A 15,347-nucleotide genomic window follows, 5' to 3' on the forward strand; every position below is an offset into this window, starting at 1 on the left:
CCGGTGGTTGGCAATTATGGGAATGAGTTACAATGGAATGAAATGCTTGAGTGTATAGACATTAAGAAAGAGGATGTGCTGAAGCTTATGAAAGGTATTAAGTTAGATAAGTCACTGGGACCAGATGAGATATGCCCCACGCTACTGTGGGAAGCGAGGGAGGAGATTATTGAGCCTCTGTCAATGACCTTTGCATCATCAATAGGGATGGGAGAAGTACCAGAGAATTGGAAATTTGTAAGCATTGTTCCCTTGTTCAAGAAAGTGAGTAGAAATAACCCAGGAAATTTTAGACCAATGAGTCTTACTTTAGTGGTGGGCAAGTTGTCAGAGAAGATCCTGAGAGGCAGGATTTATGAGCATTTGAAGAGACATAATCTGATTAAGGATAGTCAGCATGACTTTGTCAAGGGCAGTCATGCCTTATGAACCTGATTGAATTATTTGAGAATGTAACAAAAAAATTGCTGAAGGTAGAGCAGTGGATGTAGTGTATATGGATTTCAGTAAGGCATTTGATAAGGTTTCCCATGTGAGGCTCATTCAGAAAGTAAGGTGGCATGGGATGCAAAGTGACCTTGCTTTGTGGATCCAGAATTGGCTTGACCATAGAAGACAAAGGGTGGTTGTGGATGCTCTGCATTTTCCATTGAGGATGGTGACTAGTGGTGTTCTGCAGGGATCTGTTCTGGGAACCCTCCTCTTTGTGATTTTTATAAATGACCTAGGTGAGGAAGTAGAAGGGTGGGTTAGTAAATTTGCTGATGACACAAAAATTGGGGGCGTTGTGGATAGTCTGGAGGGTTGTCAGAGGTTACAGTGGTACACCGATTGGATGCAGAACTGGGCTGAGAAGTGGCAGATGGAGTTCAACCCAGATAAGTATGAATTGGTTCATTTCGGTAGATCAAATTTGAAGACATATTATTGTATTAATGGTAAGACTCTTGGCAGTGTGGAGAATTAGCAACATCTTAGGGTTTGTGTCCATAGGACACCCAAAGCTGCTGCACAGGTTGACAGTGTTGATAAGAAGGCGTGTTGGCCTTCATCAACTGTGGGATTGAGTTCAAGAGTGCGATGTAATGTTACAGCTATACAAGACCTTATTTAGACGCCACCTGGAGTACTGTGTTCAGTTCTAGTCACCTCATTACAGGAAGGATGTGGATACTATAGAGAGAATGCTGAGGAGGTTTACAAGGATGTTATCTGGATTGGAGAGCATGCTTTATGCAAATAGGTTGAGTGAACTTGGCCTTTTCTCCTTGGAGTGAGGGAGGGTGAGAGATGACCTGATAGAGGTGAATAAGATGATGAGAGGCATTGATCATGTGGATAGCCAAAAGGCTTTTTCCCAGGGCAGAAATGGCTAACATGAGGAGGCATAGTTTTGAGGTATTTGGAAGTAGGTACAAGAGGGATGTCAGGGATAAATTTTTCATACAGAGAGTGGTGGGTGCATGAAATAAACTGCCAGCAAAGGTGGTAGAGGTGGATACACATGGCTCTTTGAAGAGACTCTTAGATAGGTACATGGAGCTTAGAAAAATAGAGGGCTGTGCAGTAAGGAAATTCTAGGCAGTTTCTAGAGTAGGTTACATGGTTGGCACAACATTGAGGGCCAGAGGGCCTGTAATGTGCTGTAGATTTCCATGATTTTATGTTTCTATGTTTCAAACAGTGGCTGGAACGTAGACTACAGTTTGTAATAGGAAATAGAAAAGGCATGTCAAAAGGGCAATATTATGATATCCAGGGGAAATTTTAACATGCAGGTAGACTGGGAAAATTAAGTTGGTAATTGACCACAAAAAAGTGAATTTGTTCAATGCCTACGAGATGGATTTTTAGAGCAGTTTGTCATTGAATCTACTAGGGGATCAGCTAAAATAGATTGGGTGTTACGTGATAAACTGCAGGTGGTTAGGGAGCTTAAGGTAAAGAAACCCTTAGGAGACAGTGATCACAGTATGATAGAGTTCAACTTGAAATTTGATAGGGAGAAAATAAAGTCTGACATAGAAAGGAAATGACAGTGGTGTGAGAGAGAGTTGGCTAAAGTAAATTGGAAGGAGATGCCAGCAGGGATGACAGCAGCACAGCGATGGTGTGAGTTTGTGGGGAAAATGAGGAAGGTGCAGGATAGATGTATTCCAAAGACAAAGGAATTCTCAAATGGCAAAGTAGTACAACCATGGTTGTCAAGGGAAATCAAAGCTAATGTAAAAGCAAAAGGAAGGGCATACAACAAAGCCAAAATTAGTGGGAAGTCCGAGGACTGCAAAACTTTTAAAACCCTACAGAGAGCAACTAGAAGAATCATTAGAAGGGAATAGATGGAATGTGAAAGCAAGTTAGCAAACAATATCACAGTGGATAGTAAAAGCTTTTTCAAGTACTGTATGTAAGGAATAAAAGAGAGATGAGAGTGAATATATGATATATATATCGGGGGATTAAAAAGTTTTACAAAATACAGGCTGATAATCCATATCGGGGGAGTGGCTGCAGACAGATTTGGTTTGTGAAGTTAAGTGACAATGAAACTCAAGATCTAAGACCTCTGTACTTCCTGCCCAATGGCAGTAGAGAGAGGAGAGCTTGGTCTGGATGTAAGAGGCCGCCGATGATGGATGCTTTTTGCAGCATTTCATGTAAATGTACTCAGTAATGGGACGGCTTTTCCTGTGATGGAATTGGTTATATTCATCACTCTCTGTAGACTTTTCTGTTCCTGGGCATTGGTGTTTCCATATCAGCCCATGATACAACCAGTCAGGATATTCTCCACTGTGCATCTATACCAGATTGTCAAAGTTTTGATGACATGCCAAACTTTTGCAAACTTCTAAGGAAGTAGAGGCGCTGTCTACAGTTATTTGTACATTGTGTTTTATAGGATTGCTTTTAGGTTTATATTTATTGTGGTTTTTATGCTTATAGTGTTTTTTATGTTGTGTCAGATCTGGTATAGCAATAGTTCTGTTCTCCTTTACACTCTTGTACTGAAGAATCTTGAATCTTGTATCTTAAATCTTGAATCTTTGTGATGGTACTTCAGTTCTGTTCCCAAGGCAGATCCTCTGACATGTTAATGCCAAGGAAGTTAAGGCTTCTGACCCTCTCCACCTCTGTCCTCTAATGAGGACTGGCTCATGGACTTGATTTTTAGTAGTTTTGGTGCTATCTCTTTTGTGGTATTTTCAATGCTTCATTGAACCAGAGTGGATCTCTTGACTTGGAACACTCCTGTAGAATCAAGGCTTTGTGGGGCTAAGTGAAGTGCAGTTTATCTCGGCCTCTGGAAATCTGAAATCAATCTGATTTGTTTTATTCTGTGGGTAAGCTGGCGTATTGTGCTGACAGTACAATCTTTATATGCACCCAGTAGCTACTTAATTAGGTGCACCTATGCACCTGTCCATTAGTGCAAATATCTATTCAGCCAACCAAGTGCAGCAACTCAATGAATAAAAGAATCCAAATATGGTCAAGAAGTTCAGCTTTTGTTCAGATCAAATATCAGAATGGGGAAGAAATGTGATCTAAGTGACTTTGGCTGTGGAATGATAGATGGGGTGGTTTGAATATCTCAGAAACTGTTTATTTCCTGGGATTTTCACACACAACAGTCTCTAGAGTTCACAGACAATAGTGTGAAAAGCAAGAAAAAACATCTAGAGAGCAGCAGTTCTTGGGCAAAAACGCCTTGTTAATGAGGGTGGTCAGCGGAGAATGGCCAGACTGGTTCAAGCTGACAGGAATTCAAATAACCACTTGTTACAACAGTAATGCAGAAGAGCATCCCTGAACACACAAGATGTTAAGCCTTGAAGCAGATGGGCAACAGCGCGAACATACACTCAGTGGCCGCTTTATTAGCTACAAGTTGTAAGCAATAAAGTGCCCACTGAGTGTTGCTAATATTATGCCATCCTGACTCATCAGCACTTCAAGCTGAGTTTTCTGTAAGTTCACTTTGTACTGAAGGGGAGTGTTGAAGGCTGAAGCCGTCTGTGGATGTCAGCAATACACTGCTAGGTAAGTTCATTATTTTTGCAGTGCAGAACAGACCCTTCCGACCCAACGTGCCACACCACCCAGCAACCCACCGATTTAACCCTAACCTAATTAGAGGATAAGTTCCTTAAGGTTGTCGTAGCTGGGGTTGGGTTTAGGGGGGATAAGCTCTCACTATCTATTAAATGCTTTCAATGACACACATCTCAAGTAGCCTCTAACAACCACGTCCAGCTCCTGGCCTTCATGTGAGGCTTAGCTACTAAGCCGGGTGGAACTGTTTCTACCGCCTTGCTGCCATACCCGCTCATGGGGAAGGCTTCAGGTGTAAGCCCAGAGGAAAAATCCGGAGCTGGAGTCGCTAAGGCAGCCCAATACTGACGGGCAACCCTTGCAAAGCCATTGGTGCCAAACCATCATCGGTCTTTTCTGTTCCTTTGGGTTCATCGGCTTCATGGAGAGGGGGAGCCTACTGCATGTGCAACGGCTTGCTCTCCATATCATACTGCCCTGGCTTATGCATCACCTAGACAGCTTTACACAATATTGATGGGCACCCCGACCAGTGGGGAGAGCCTCATACTCACAGGATCATTGCTACTCGACCCAGCATGGAAGCATGCAAAGAGCCATCCAGATTCGAATCCTGGAGCACTTGCCTTGAAGTCTGGTGCGGATGCCGTTATACCACCAGCCAGCTAATCAATGATCTACTATCCCACATGTCTTTGGACTGTGGGAGGAAAGTGGAGCATCTGGAGGAAACCCACATGTTCCACAGGGAGAGCATATGAACTCGGAACTGAACTTCAAACTCCGATGCCCTGAGCCATGACAGCGTGGCACTAGCTGCAACACTACCGCGGCACCCCTCCGAACTGTGCGTATTCATTCATATGGCTGCAGTGTACAATTTTCTGGTGGGCCTCCTCAGTCTCAACGTAGCAGTTCATGCCCCCAAGGATTCAGGTGCTCCTGTTGTGGTCGATTGTATCTGACCACAGGGAGATCAAAGAGAGAAAGAGTGCAAAACGAGGCAATGTGTGACAGGATGGCAACTCATTATCATGTAGCGGTGTGCTACACGCAGCGCTGAAATAGCGACACAGAGTCGGTAAACTGCATTTAAAAAAGATTTTGTTCGAACTTCGCGGCCTCGCTTTAAAGCCTCCCTGATCCCGCCCTCCCCAGGCACGGATGCTGTAGGGGGCACGTATTCACAGTTCTGTCCCACGCGCGGATGCTGTAGGAGGCACGTATTCTCAGTCCCGCGTGGGCTTTTCCCTTTGTTGGTGAAGCAGACTTGGCGCCATTTTGGAACTGGCCTTTGTGCCGGCGCGCTGGCTATTTGTGAGCCGGTTCGAGTGCACTAGGAAGTGGGTCGCCACAGAACCCCCCCCCCAGAGCCAGCGATACACCCCTCAATGTCCTCAGTCTGGGCCGGACCCTGTTTGGGAGGTCGGCCTCTGTGCCGCGGTGCCGGAAACTCGACCGGTTGCGCCACGTCCACATGGGCCGGTTTGAGTCGGTCCACCGTGAAAACCTCCTCTCTCCCCCCAACGTCCAGCACGAACGTGGACCCATTGTTCCTGATCACTGTAAACGGCCCCTCATAGGGCCGTTGCAGCGGTGGCTGATGCCCGCCCCTTCGTACAAACACAAACTTACAGTTCTGCAGGTCTTTGGGTACGCAGGTGGGGTTCTGCCCATGCTGCGAAGTGAGTATGGGGGCCAGGTCACCGAGCCTCTCGCGTAGTCTGCCCAGGACTGCTTCGGGTTCTTCGTCGTGCCCCCTTGGGGCTGGTATGAACTCCCCGGGGATGACCGGGGGGCGCCGTACACCAACTCGGCCGACGAAGCGTGCAGATCGTCTTTGGGCGCCGTGCGGACGCCGAGCAGGACCCAGGGAAGCTCGTCCGCCCAGTTAGCTCCTCGCAGGCGGGCCATGAGAGCCGACTTTAGGTGACGGTGGAAACGCTCCACCAGGCCGTTCAACTGTGGGTGGTAAGCAGTTGTGTGGTGCAGCTGTGTCCCCAAAAGGCTGGCCATAGCTGACCACAGGCTGGAGGTGAACTGGGCGCCTCTGTCAGAGGTAATGTGGGCCGGTATACCAAAGCAGGACACCCAGGTGGCGATCAGTGCCCGGGCGCAAGATTCGGAGGTGGTGTCGGTGAGTGGAATCGCCTCTGGCCATCTTGTGAACCGGTCCACGATAGTGAGGAGGTGCTGCGCTCCACGCGACACTGACAGGGGGCCCACGATATCCACATGAATGTGGTCGAAACACTGGTGGGTGGGTTGGAACTGCTGCGGCAGAGCTTTGGTGTGCCGATGCACCTTGGCCGTCTGGCAGTGCATGCACGTTCTGGCCCATTCACTGACCTGCTTGCGGAGTCAGTGCCAAACGAACCTGTTGGCTACCATCCGGACGGTTGTCCTGATGGAGGGGTGCGCTAAGTTGTGAATGGAGTCGAAAACGCGTCGCCGCCAGGCTGCTGGGACGATGGGGCGGGGTTGGCCAGTGGTGACGTCACAGAGTAGGGTCCTCTCACCTGGGCCTACAGGGAGGTCCTGGAGCTGCAAACTGGAGACTGCGGTTCTGTAACTAGGGATCTCCTCGTCTGCCTGCTGCACCTCTGCCAGCGCCTCAAAGTCTACCCCTTGGGAAAGGGCGTGAATGTTAGGGCGAGAGAGCGCGTCCGCCACGACATTGTCCTTACCCGAGACGTGCCAGACATCCGTTGTGTATTCAGAGATGTAGGACAGATGGCGCTGCTGGCGGGACAACCAGGGATCGGACACCTTCGTGAACGTAAAGGTAAGCGGCTTATGGTCCGTGAACGCGGTGAAGGGCCTACCTTCTAAGAAGTACCTGAAATGCCGGATTGCCAGGTATAGCGCCAACAGTTCCCGGTCGAAAGCACTGTATTTGAGCTCAGGTGGTCGCAGGTGTTTGCTGAAAAACGCCAGGGGTTGCCAGCGACCCGCGATGAGCTGCTCCAGTACCCCACCGACTGCCGTGTTAGATGCGTCCACTGTGAGGGCGGTAGGGACAGCCATTCTGGGGTGCACTAGCATCGCGGCATTTGCCAAGGCTTCTTTCATTGTAATGAAAGCGGTTGCGGACTCCTCGTCCCAGGTAATGTCCTTGCCCGGACCCGACAGCAGGGCGAACGGGGGCGCATGATTCGGGCAGCTGAAGGGAGGAAGTGGTGGTAGAAATTTACCATACCCACGAATTCCTGAAGGCCTTTGATTGTGTTGGGTCGGGGGAAATGGCGGACTGCGTCTACCTTAGCAGGCAGAGGGGTTGCCCCGTCTTTAGTAATCCTGTGGCCCAGGAAGTCGATGGTGTCAAGCCCGAACTGGCATTTGGCCGGGTTGATTGTTAGACCGTATTCACTCATTCGGGCGTAGAGTTGACGGAGGTGGGACAGATGCTCCTGACGACTGCTGTTGGCTATGAGGATGTCGTCCAAATAGATGAAAGCGAAGTCCAGGTCGCGTCCCACCACATCCATTAACCGCTGGAACGTCTGTGCGGCATTCTTCAGGCCGAACGGCATGCGGAGGAACTCGAAAAGACCGAACGGGGTGATGAGTGCTGTTTTGGGGATGTCTTCAGGGTGCACCGGGATTTGATGGTATCCTCGGACGAGGTCTACCTTGGAGAAGATCCGTGCACTGTGCAGGTTTGCTGCAAAGTCCTGAATGTGCGGCACAGGGTAGCGGTCCGGTGTTGTAGCCTCGTTCAGCCTGCGGTAGTCGCCGCATGGTCTCCAGCCCCCTGTCGCTTTGGGCACCATGTGCAGGGGGGAGGCCCATGGGCTGTCCGACCGCCGTATGATCCCCAATTCCTCCATCCTCTTGAACTCCTCCTTCGCCAGTCGGAGCTTGTCCGGGGGAAGCCGCCGAGCACGGGCGTGGAGGGGTGGTCCCTGGGTCAGGATGTGGTGCTGTACGCCGTGTCGGGGCATGGCTGCCGTGAACTGCGGTGCCAGAACCGATGGGAAATCTGCCAGGACTCTGGTGAAGTCGTTGTCGGACAGCGTGATGGAGTCGAGGTGAGGGGCTGGCAACTGGGAGACGTTCTCCCAGGGAGAACGTCTGAAAGGTCTCGGCGTGGACCAGCCTCTGCCTCGGCAGGTCGACCAGCAGGCTGTGAGCCCGCAAAAAATCCGCACCCAGAAGCGGTTGGGCTACGGCGGCCAGTGTGAAGTCCCACGTGAACCAGCTGGAGCCGAACTGTAGCTGCACCGTACGGGTGCCGTAGGTCCACACTGTGCTGCCATTCACGGCCCTCAGGGTGGGACCCGGTGCCCTGTTGCAGATGTCGTAACCCGTCGGAGGTAAGACGCTGATCTCGGCACCGGTGTCGACCAAAAAACAGCGTCCCGACCTCTTGTCCCACACATACAGGAGGCTATCCCGATGGCCAGCTGCCGTAGCCATCAGCGGCAGCTGGCCCTGGTGTTTCCCAGGAACTTGCAGGGCGAGCGACAGCGGCGGGCTTCTGCGCCCCACCGCTGTGGTAGAAACAGCATTGTTCATTGGTCTCCTCACCCCTGCCTCTGGGGTTAGCAGGCTCTGTGGCCTGGCCAGGTCTGGTTTGCTGCTGGGAGCGTGGCCTGGTGATCTGTGTGACGGATGCCCCACTCTCCTTCTTGGCGTTCCACAACAAGTCCGCCCGGGCTGCCACCTTCCGGGGGTCGCTGAAATCCGCATCGGACAGCAGCAGGCGTATGTCCTCAGGCAGCTGCTCCAGGAATGCCTGCTCAAACATGAGGCAGGGCTTGTGTCCTCCAGCCAGGGACAGCATCTTATTCATCAAAGCCAACGGTGGCCTGTCCCCCAAACCATCCAGGTGCAGTAAATGGGCAGCCCGCTCGCGCCGTGAGAGTCTGAAAGTCCTTATTAGCACGGCTTTGAATTCCGTGTATTTGCCGTCCACTGGGGGCGACTGTATGAACTCCTCAACCTGGGCGGCTGTTTCCTGGTCGAGGGAGCTCACCACGTAGTAGTAACATGTGTCCTCTGAAGTTATCTGCCGAACGTGGAATTGGGCTTCTGCTTGCTGGAACCATAGGTGAGGTCGCAGCGTCCAGAAGCTTGGCAGTTTTAATGAAACTGCATGAACAGATGCGGCGTCGTTCATCTCTGGTCCAAATATCGTTTGGGCCATCGGGGTCACCAATTGTAGCGGTGTGCTACACGCAGCGCTGAAATAACGACATGGAGTTGGTAAACTGCAGTTAAAAAAGATTTTATTCGAACTTCGTGGCCTTGCTTTAAAGCCTCCCTGATCCCACCCTCCCCGGGCGCAGATGCTGTAGGGGGCACGTATTCTCAGTCCCGCCGGGGCTTTTCCCTTTGTTGGTGAAGCAGACCTGGCGCCCTTTTGGGACTGGCCTTTGTGCCGGCGCGCTGGCTATTTGTGAGCCGGTTCGAGTGCGCTAGGAAGTGGCTCGCCACAATCAGTCAAAGACCTGGCTCAGAGAGTTTGGGGGCAAAATGGATAAAGAAATTAAGATGTGAATCGTTTATGGAGAGAGAAATAATGTTACACCCCCATTTTGAGGGAATTGAGGCATATAATTGGAGAACTACTGATGTTATAACTTTGTTCAAAGAAGTATGTAAAAATAAACCCTGCAGCAATAGGACATCTACAGGGAGCACTGGCACAGGAAGATAGCATCCATCATCAGGGACCCCCACCACTGAGGCACGGTGCCATCAGCAAGTTGGTACGGGAACCTCAGAACGCTCACCACCAGGTTCAGGAACAGTTATTACCCCTGACCCATCAGGCTCCTTAACCAGCATGGATAACTTCACTCACACTAAACTGATTCCACAACCTGTGGACTCGCTTTCCTGGTTTCTACAGCTCATGTTCTCAGTATGCCTCACCCCAGCTCACGTTCTCAGGTGTGCCTCACCCCAGCTCACGTTCTCAGTGTGCCTCACCCCAGCTCACGTTCTCAGTATGCCTCACCCCAGCTCACGTTCTCAGTATGCCTCGCCCCAGCTCACGTTCTCAGGTGTGCCTCACCCCAGCTCACGTTCTCAGGTGTGCCTCACCCCAGCTCACGTTCTCAGTATGCCTCACCCCAGCTCACGTTCTCAGTGTGCCTCACCCCAGCTCACGTTCTCAGTATGCCTCACCCCAGCTCACGTTCTCAGGTGTGCCTCACCCCAGCTCACGTTCTCAGTGTGCCTCACCCCAGCTCACGTTCTCAGGTGTGCCTTACCCCGACAAGCCATGCACCCACCACTCTGTGTAAAACCCTGACCACTGACATCACCCCCTCCTATTCTGCCTCTACCACCATCCCTGGCAGGGTGTACCATGCCCTCTCCTCTATCTGAAAAAAATTGTAGCTCCTAGGGCAAGTGACCGTATATCTTTGTCAGCAAGTGAAATTTGTAATTACAGTGGATTCCAGATAATTGGTTAATTGGGGCAGTCATTTATTTGGGAGATCTCTTAAAAGAACAAAAAACTAAATAGAGAAAATATCCGGGCTTTCCTTCATTTATTTGGACTATTATGCTGCTTAACTGGGGCAGGAGACTGGTGCTGAACAGTTTCTAACTAACGTTTGTTGTGTGCATGTGTGTGACTGTTAAACACTACACCAAGCTTAGAGTGATCAGTTTTTAAACAGCTTCAGCTATGTGTCTTTGAGTTCAAAACACAGTGATGATTGCCACCGATGGTTGGCGAGAAATAAGCAACAAGGCAATTCAGAACCGTTTTGCTCACTGTGGTTTCAAGCTTTCAGGCTTGGAGATGCCAGAAATGGCCAGGAGTGAAAATGAAATGATTTCACTACTTCAACAAGTTAGGAATTACAAAGGTATTGACAATCAGAAACAGAATCAGGTTTAATATCAGCATATCTCATGAAATGTTGTTGTTATGCATTGCAGCAGTACATTGCAATACATATAATAAAAACTGTAAATTACATTTACTATATTTATATTTAAAAAAGGTTATAGAAATAGTGCAAAAAGAGAGAAAAAAAAGCAGTGAGGTGGTGTTCATAAGTCTTACATCCATTCAGAAATCTGATGGTAGAGGAGAAGAAGCTATTCCTGAATCTTTGACTGTTAGACTATAAGATATAGGAGCAGAATTAGCTCATCTGGCCCACCTGCCATTCCATCATTTTCCCTCCCAAACCCAATCTTCTACCTTCCTCCATGTCATCTCGAATGTTACAATGAAAATGAAGGTTTGGAGGATGCAAAGGCATTGTATGTAGGCAGTCCATTTCTGCACCAGGAGTCTGCACTGATTTTGTTCATTTACAGTCAATCAAAAGAACACAGCGAATGAATTCTTTCCTCAATAACTATTAGAACCTAATGCACAGTTTTATAGTACTGTAGAGGTATTGGTAGCATTTTAACTTGTTTTCTATTTTATTTAAACACAGAAGTTGTTTCTCAGTTCGAGAGTAGTTTATCACTTTTTTTAAAACTCTTTCCATGAAGCTTCAGCTAATTTTGGCAGCTGTTTAGTTGGGCCAAAATGTACTGGTCCTGATGTGTCCCTATGAATCAAATCCATCGTATTTATTAATGAATATAAGGATGAATGCTAAAGAATGAATGTTCTGTCTTGCATTGAAGTATTCTGTTTCTCAACACCAGTACTTTCTGACTTGCTTTGTACAGGATTAACGAGGCTAGCACTATGACTGATGGGGACTACGATTATCTGATCAAGCTTCTAGCTCTCGGAGATACAGGGGTTGGCAAGACCACCTTTCTCTATAGGTACACAGAGAATAAATTCAACCCCAAGTTTGTCACCACAGTCGGGATTGACTTCCGGGAAAAGAGACTGGTAAGTAATTGCTTATTTTCCCACTGTTCCAGGTGTAATCGAATATCTGAAATGCTTAGGACCAGAAGTGCTTAGGATTTTGAAATTTTCTGGATTTTGAAATATACAGTGCCTATAAAAAGTATTCACACCCACCTCCATGAAAACAAATCTCTACAAAGTGTTCTATATTTGTAATTAATTTAGATCACTTTGTAAAGCTTCGTTTTCACTTTGACTCGATAAGTCTTTTTCTGTTGATCAGTGTCAAAGAAAGCCAAATTAAATTCACCGTGATTCAATGTTGTAAAAAAAAAAGAAAACTTCCAAGGGGAGTGAGTAGTTTTTAATGGGCACTATATAATGAGATAGCTTGGGATCGCTATCATTTCTGTTTCTGAATTTATGTGCTTCTGGTCAGCAGTCTTTCTCTTACACTTGTTCATCACACATACAGTATGTACAGAACAGCTGTTCGGTGTGCTAGACTCTCATCAGCAATGATCTTGGCAAACTCATCACTAAATTTCTCTGCTGCTTCATGATCAGCAGTCATTTTATCACCACAAATCTTTAAAAATTTAATGCCGTGCCTTTTCTTAAAGTTTTGCAACCATCCTGTTGAATATTCACAATTACTTTCAGTTTCGTTGCATCGTGATAGATGTTTGCTTGTTTCATGATCAGCATACCACTATGTGGCACGTGCTCACTCTGACACTGATGAATCCACTCTTTCAATACACGATCGAGATCTTCATATCACTTCATACCTGTGCTTTGCCTGGGAACTTTTCCAGCACCTTGTGGAATTTTCCATTTGTGATCACATGTCGGTGCTCAACAGAATTTCGGATTTTGAATGTTTTCTGATTTTGGAATTTCTGTTAAGGAATACTCAACCTGAAATGCCAAAATCTAGATTAAAGAAGGAAGATGTAACTAAATGTACTTGAGGGGCCATGGTAGCGTAACAGTTAGCATCATGCTATTACAGCTCAGGGCATCGAGGTTCAGAGTTCAATTCCAATATCCTCTGTAAGGAGTTTGTACATCTTTCCATAAGCAAGTGAGTTTCTTTCAGGTGCTCTGATTTCCTCCCATGGTCCAAAGACATACTGGTTTGTAGGTTAATTGGTAGTTGTAAATTGCCCCATGATTAAGCTAGGTTTAAATAGGTGCATAACTGTGCAAGGCAGCTCATTGTTCTGTGCTATATCTTCAAGTAAATGACAAAAAAAAGCTATATTTTGATTTTATCATAAGATTGTCAACTAATTAGACAGTACACAGACAGATCGAAACTACACTAAAAAGTGGTCCAAGAACCATTGCTTATAAAAATGGAGGAAACAGAATCAATCAGGTTTTACAACCGGGTTAAAAATTAAAGATTATCTTCATTTGTCACATAAACATCAAAACATAGAATCATATGCATTGTTTGCATCAATGACCAACACAGACCAAGGATGTGCTGGGGCAACCTGCAAGTGTCGTCATGATTCACAACTCACTAACTCTAACCCGTATGTCTTTGGAATGTGGGAGGAAACTCGAGCACCCGGAGGAAATCATGCTGTCACAAAGAAAGTGGACAAGCCCCTCACAGACAATGGCGGGAATTGAACACAGAGCTCATGTTATAAAGCATTATGCTAATCGCTACGATGCTGTGCCGGGTTAATGTTCTATTGTATAAGCTGAGGAAGAGCATTATTTAGGTTAGGTGTAATGGAAAAGGGGTGGGATTGACTGGACTGGTCTACAGGGAGCTTTCAGAACAGGGAAAGGTGATCATTCACTAAGGGTATCGAGGGGTTTGCAAGCAGAAAGGACTGGGAATCGGAATCAGAATCTGGTTTATTATCACTGAAATTGTGAAGTTGGTTGTTTTGCGCAGCATAGCATTGCAATATATTAAAAAAAACTCTTAAGTTAAAATAAGAAATAACAGACATTTTCCCAGGGCTGAAATTGGTAATACAGGAGGGCATAATTTTAAGGTGTTGGGAGGAAAGCATAGAAGGAATGTTGGAGATAGATTTATTTACACAGAGGATGTTGGTGGAGCATGCTGCCAGGGGTGGTGGTAAACACAGGTACAAAAGGGGCATTTAAGAACCTCTTAGACAGGCACATGGATGAAAGAAAATATGAAGGGCTATGTGGGAGGGAAAGGTGAGACTGTTCTTAAAGTAGTTCACAAGGTTGGCAAAATATTGTGGGCGGAATGGCCTATGCAGTGCTATATTGATCTATGTTCTCTGATAATTGGCAGTGTCCAGAAAGATGGTTCAACACTCGCTGCTTATAAAATTGGACAAGAAAGAACAAAAGATGAGAGTCTTAACCTCAGTGAATGGCCACAGTTGGTATTTAGACTCTTGTTGGAAATAGACCATAGGACAATTACGCCATTCAGCCCATCGAGTCTGCTCCGCCATTCCATCACGGATGATTTATTATCCCTCTCAACCCCATTCTTCTGCCTTCTCCCCGTAACCTTTGACACCCTGACTAATCAAGAACTTATCAACCTCCTCTTTAAATATACTCAATGATTTGGCTTCCACAGCCATCACCGACAATGAATTCCACAGATTCACTATCCTCTGGCTGAAGAAATTCTTCCTTATCTCTGTTTTATATTGACACCCCTCTGTTCCTGAGCCTGTGCCCTCTAGTCCCAGATTCACTCATGACAGGAAAAATCCTCTCCACATCCACTCTATCTAGGCCTTTCAATATTTGATCGGTTTCAATGAGGTCACCCCTCATACTTCTGAATTCCAGTGAGTACAGGCCCAGAGCCAACAAACACTCCTCATATGATAAGCTTTTCAATCCCAGAATCATTTTTTGTGAACCTTCTTTGAACCCTTTCCAATGTCAGCACATCCTTTCTTAGATAATGCGCCACAATCTACTCACAATATTCCAAATATATTTGGAGTATATAAATATATAAAGGGTAAAAGAAAGTTGAGAGTAGATATAGGACCAATAGAAAATGACATGGGAGATATCATAATGAGAAATGCAGAGATGGCAGAGGAACTGAATGTGTATTTTGCATCAGTCTTCACAATGGAAAAGACATCTGCAGTATACCTGACATTTGGACATTCTGGAATGTCAGGAAGGTGAAGTATGTGCAGCGAAAATTATGACTGAGAATGTGCCAAGGAAGCATAATGGTCTGAGGGTGGGGAAATCTCCTGGACCTGATGGAATGCACCCTTAGGTTCTGAAGGAAGTAGCTTCAGAGATTGCAAAGGCTCTAACAATGATCTTTCAAGAATTGATAGATTCTGGCATTGTACCAGATGACTGGAAAATTGCAAATGTTACTCTGCTATTTAAGAAGGGTGGGAGGCAGCAGAAAGAAATCTGTAGGTCTGTCAACCTGACATCAGTGGTTGGGAAGTTGTTGGAATCAATCGTTAGGGATGAGATTATGGAGTACCTGAAGGCATCTGAC

General features: G+C 47.0%; 1 protein-coding gene across 5 annotated transcripts in view; it reads left to right on the forward strand.

Moving 5' to 3' along the window:
• The window catches only part of rab27b (RAB27B, member RAS oncogene family), a 163,245-nt gene that overhangs the window by 103,576 nt on the left and 44,322 nt on the right, over positions 1-15,347 (forward strand). For all 5 annotated transcript variants that reach the window (XM_073064106.1, XM_073064107.1, XM_073064105.1 and 2 more), the window contains one exon: positions 11,713-11,884. In XM_073064106.1, the coding sequence (XP_072920207.1) occupies positions 11,732-11,884 (153 nt within the window). In that variant the 5' untranslated portion in view covers positions 11,713-11,731. The remainder of the gene's footprint in view (positions 1-11,712; positions 11,885-15,347) is intronic.

The sequence above is a fragment of the Hemitrygon akajei genome, chromosome 13 (genome assembly GCF_048418815.1).
Source record: "Hemitrygon akajei chromosome 13, sHemAka1.3, whole genome shotgun sequence".
NCBI classification, from domain to species: domain Eukaryota; kingdom Metazoa; phylum Chordata; class Chondrichthyes; order Myliobatiformes; family Dasyatidae; genus Hemitrygon; species Hemitrygon akajei.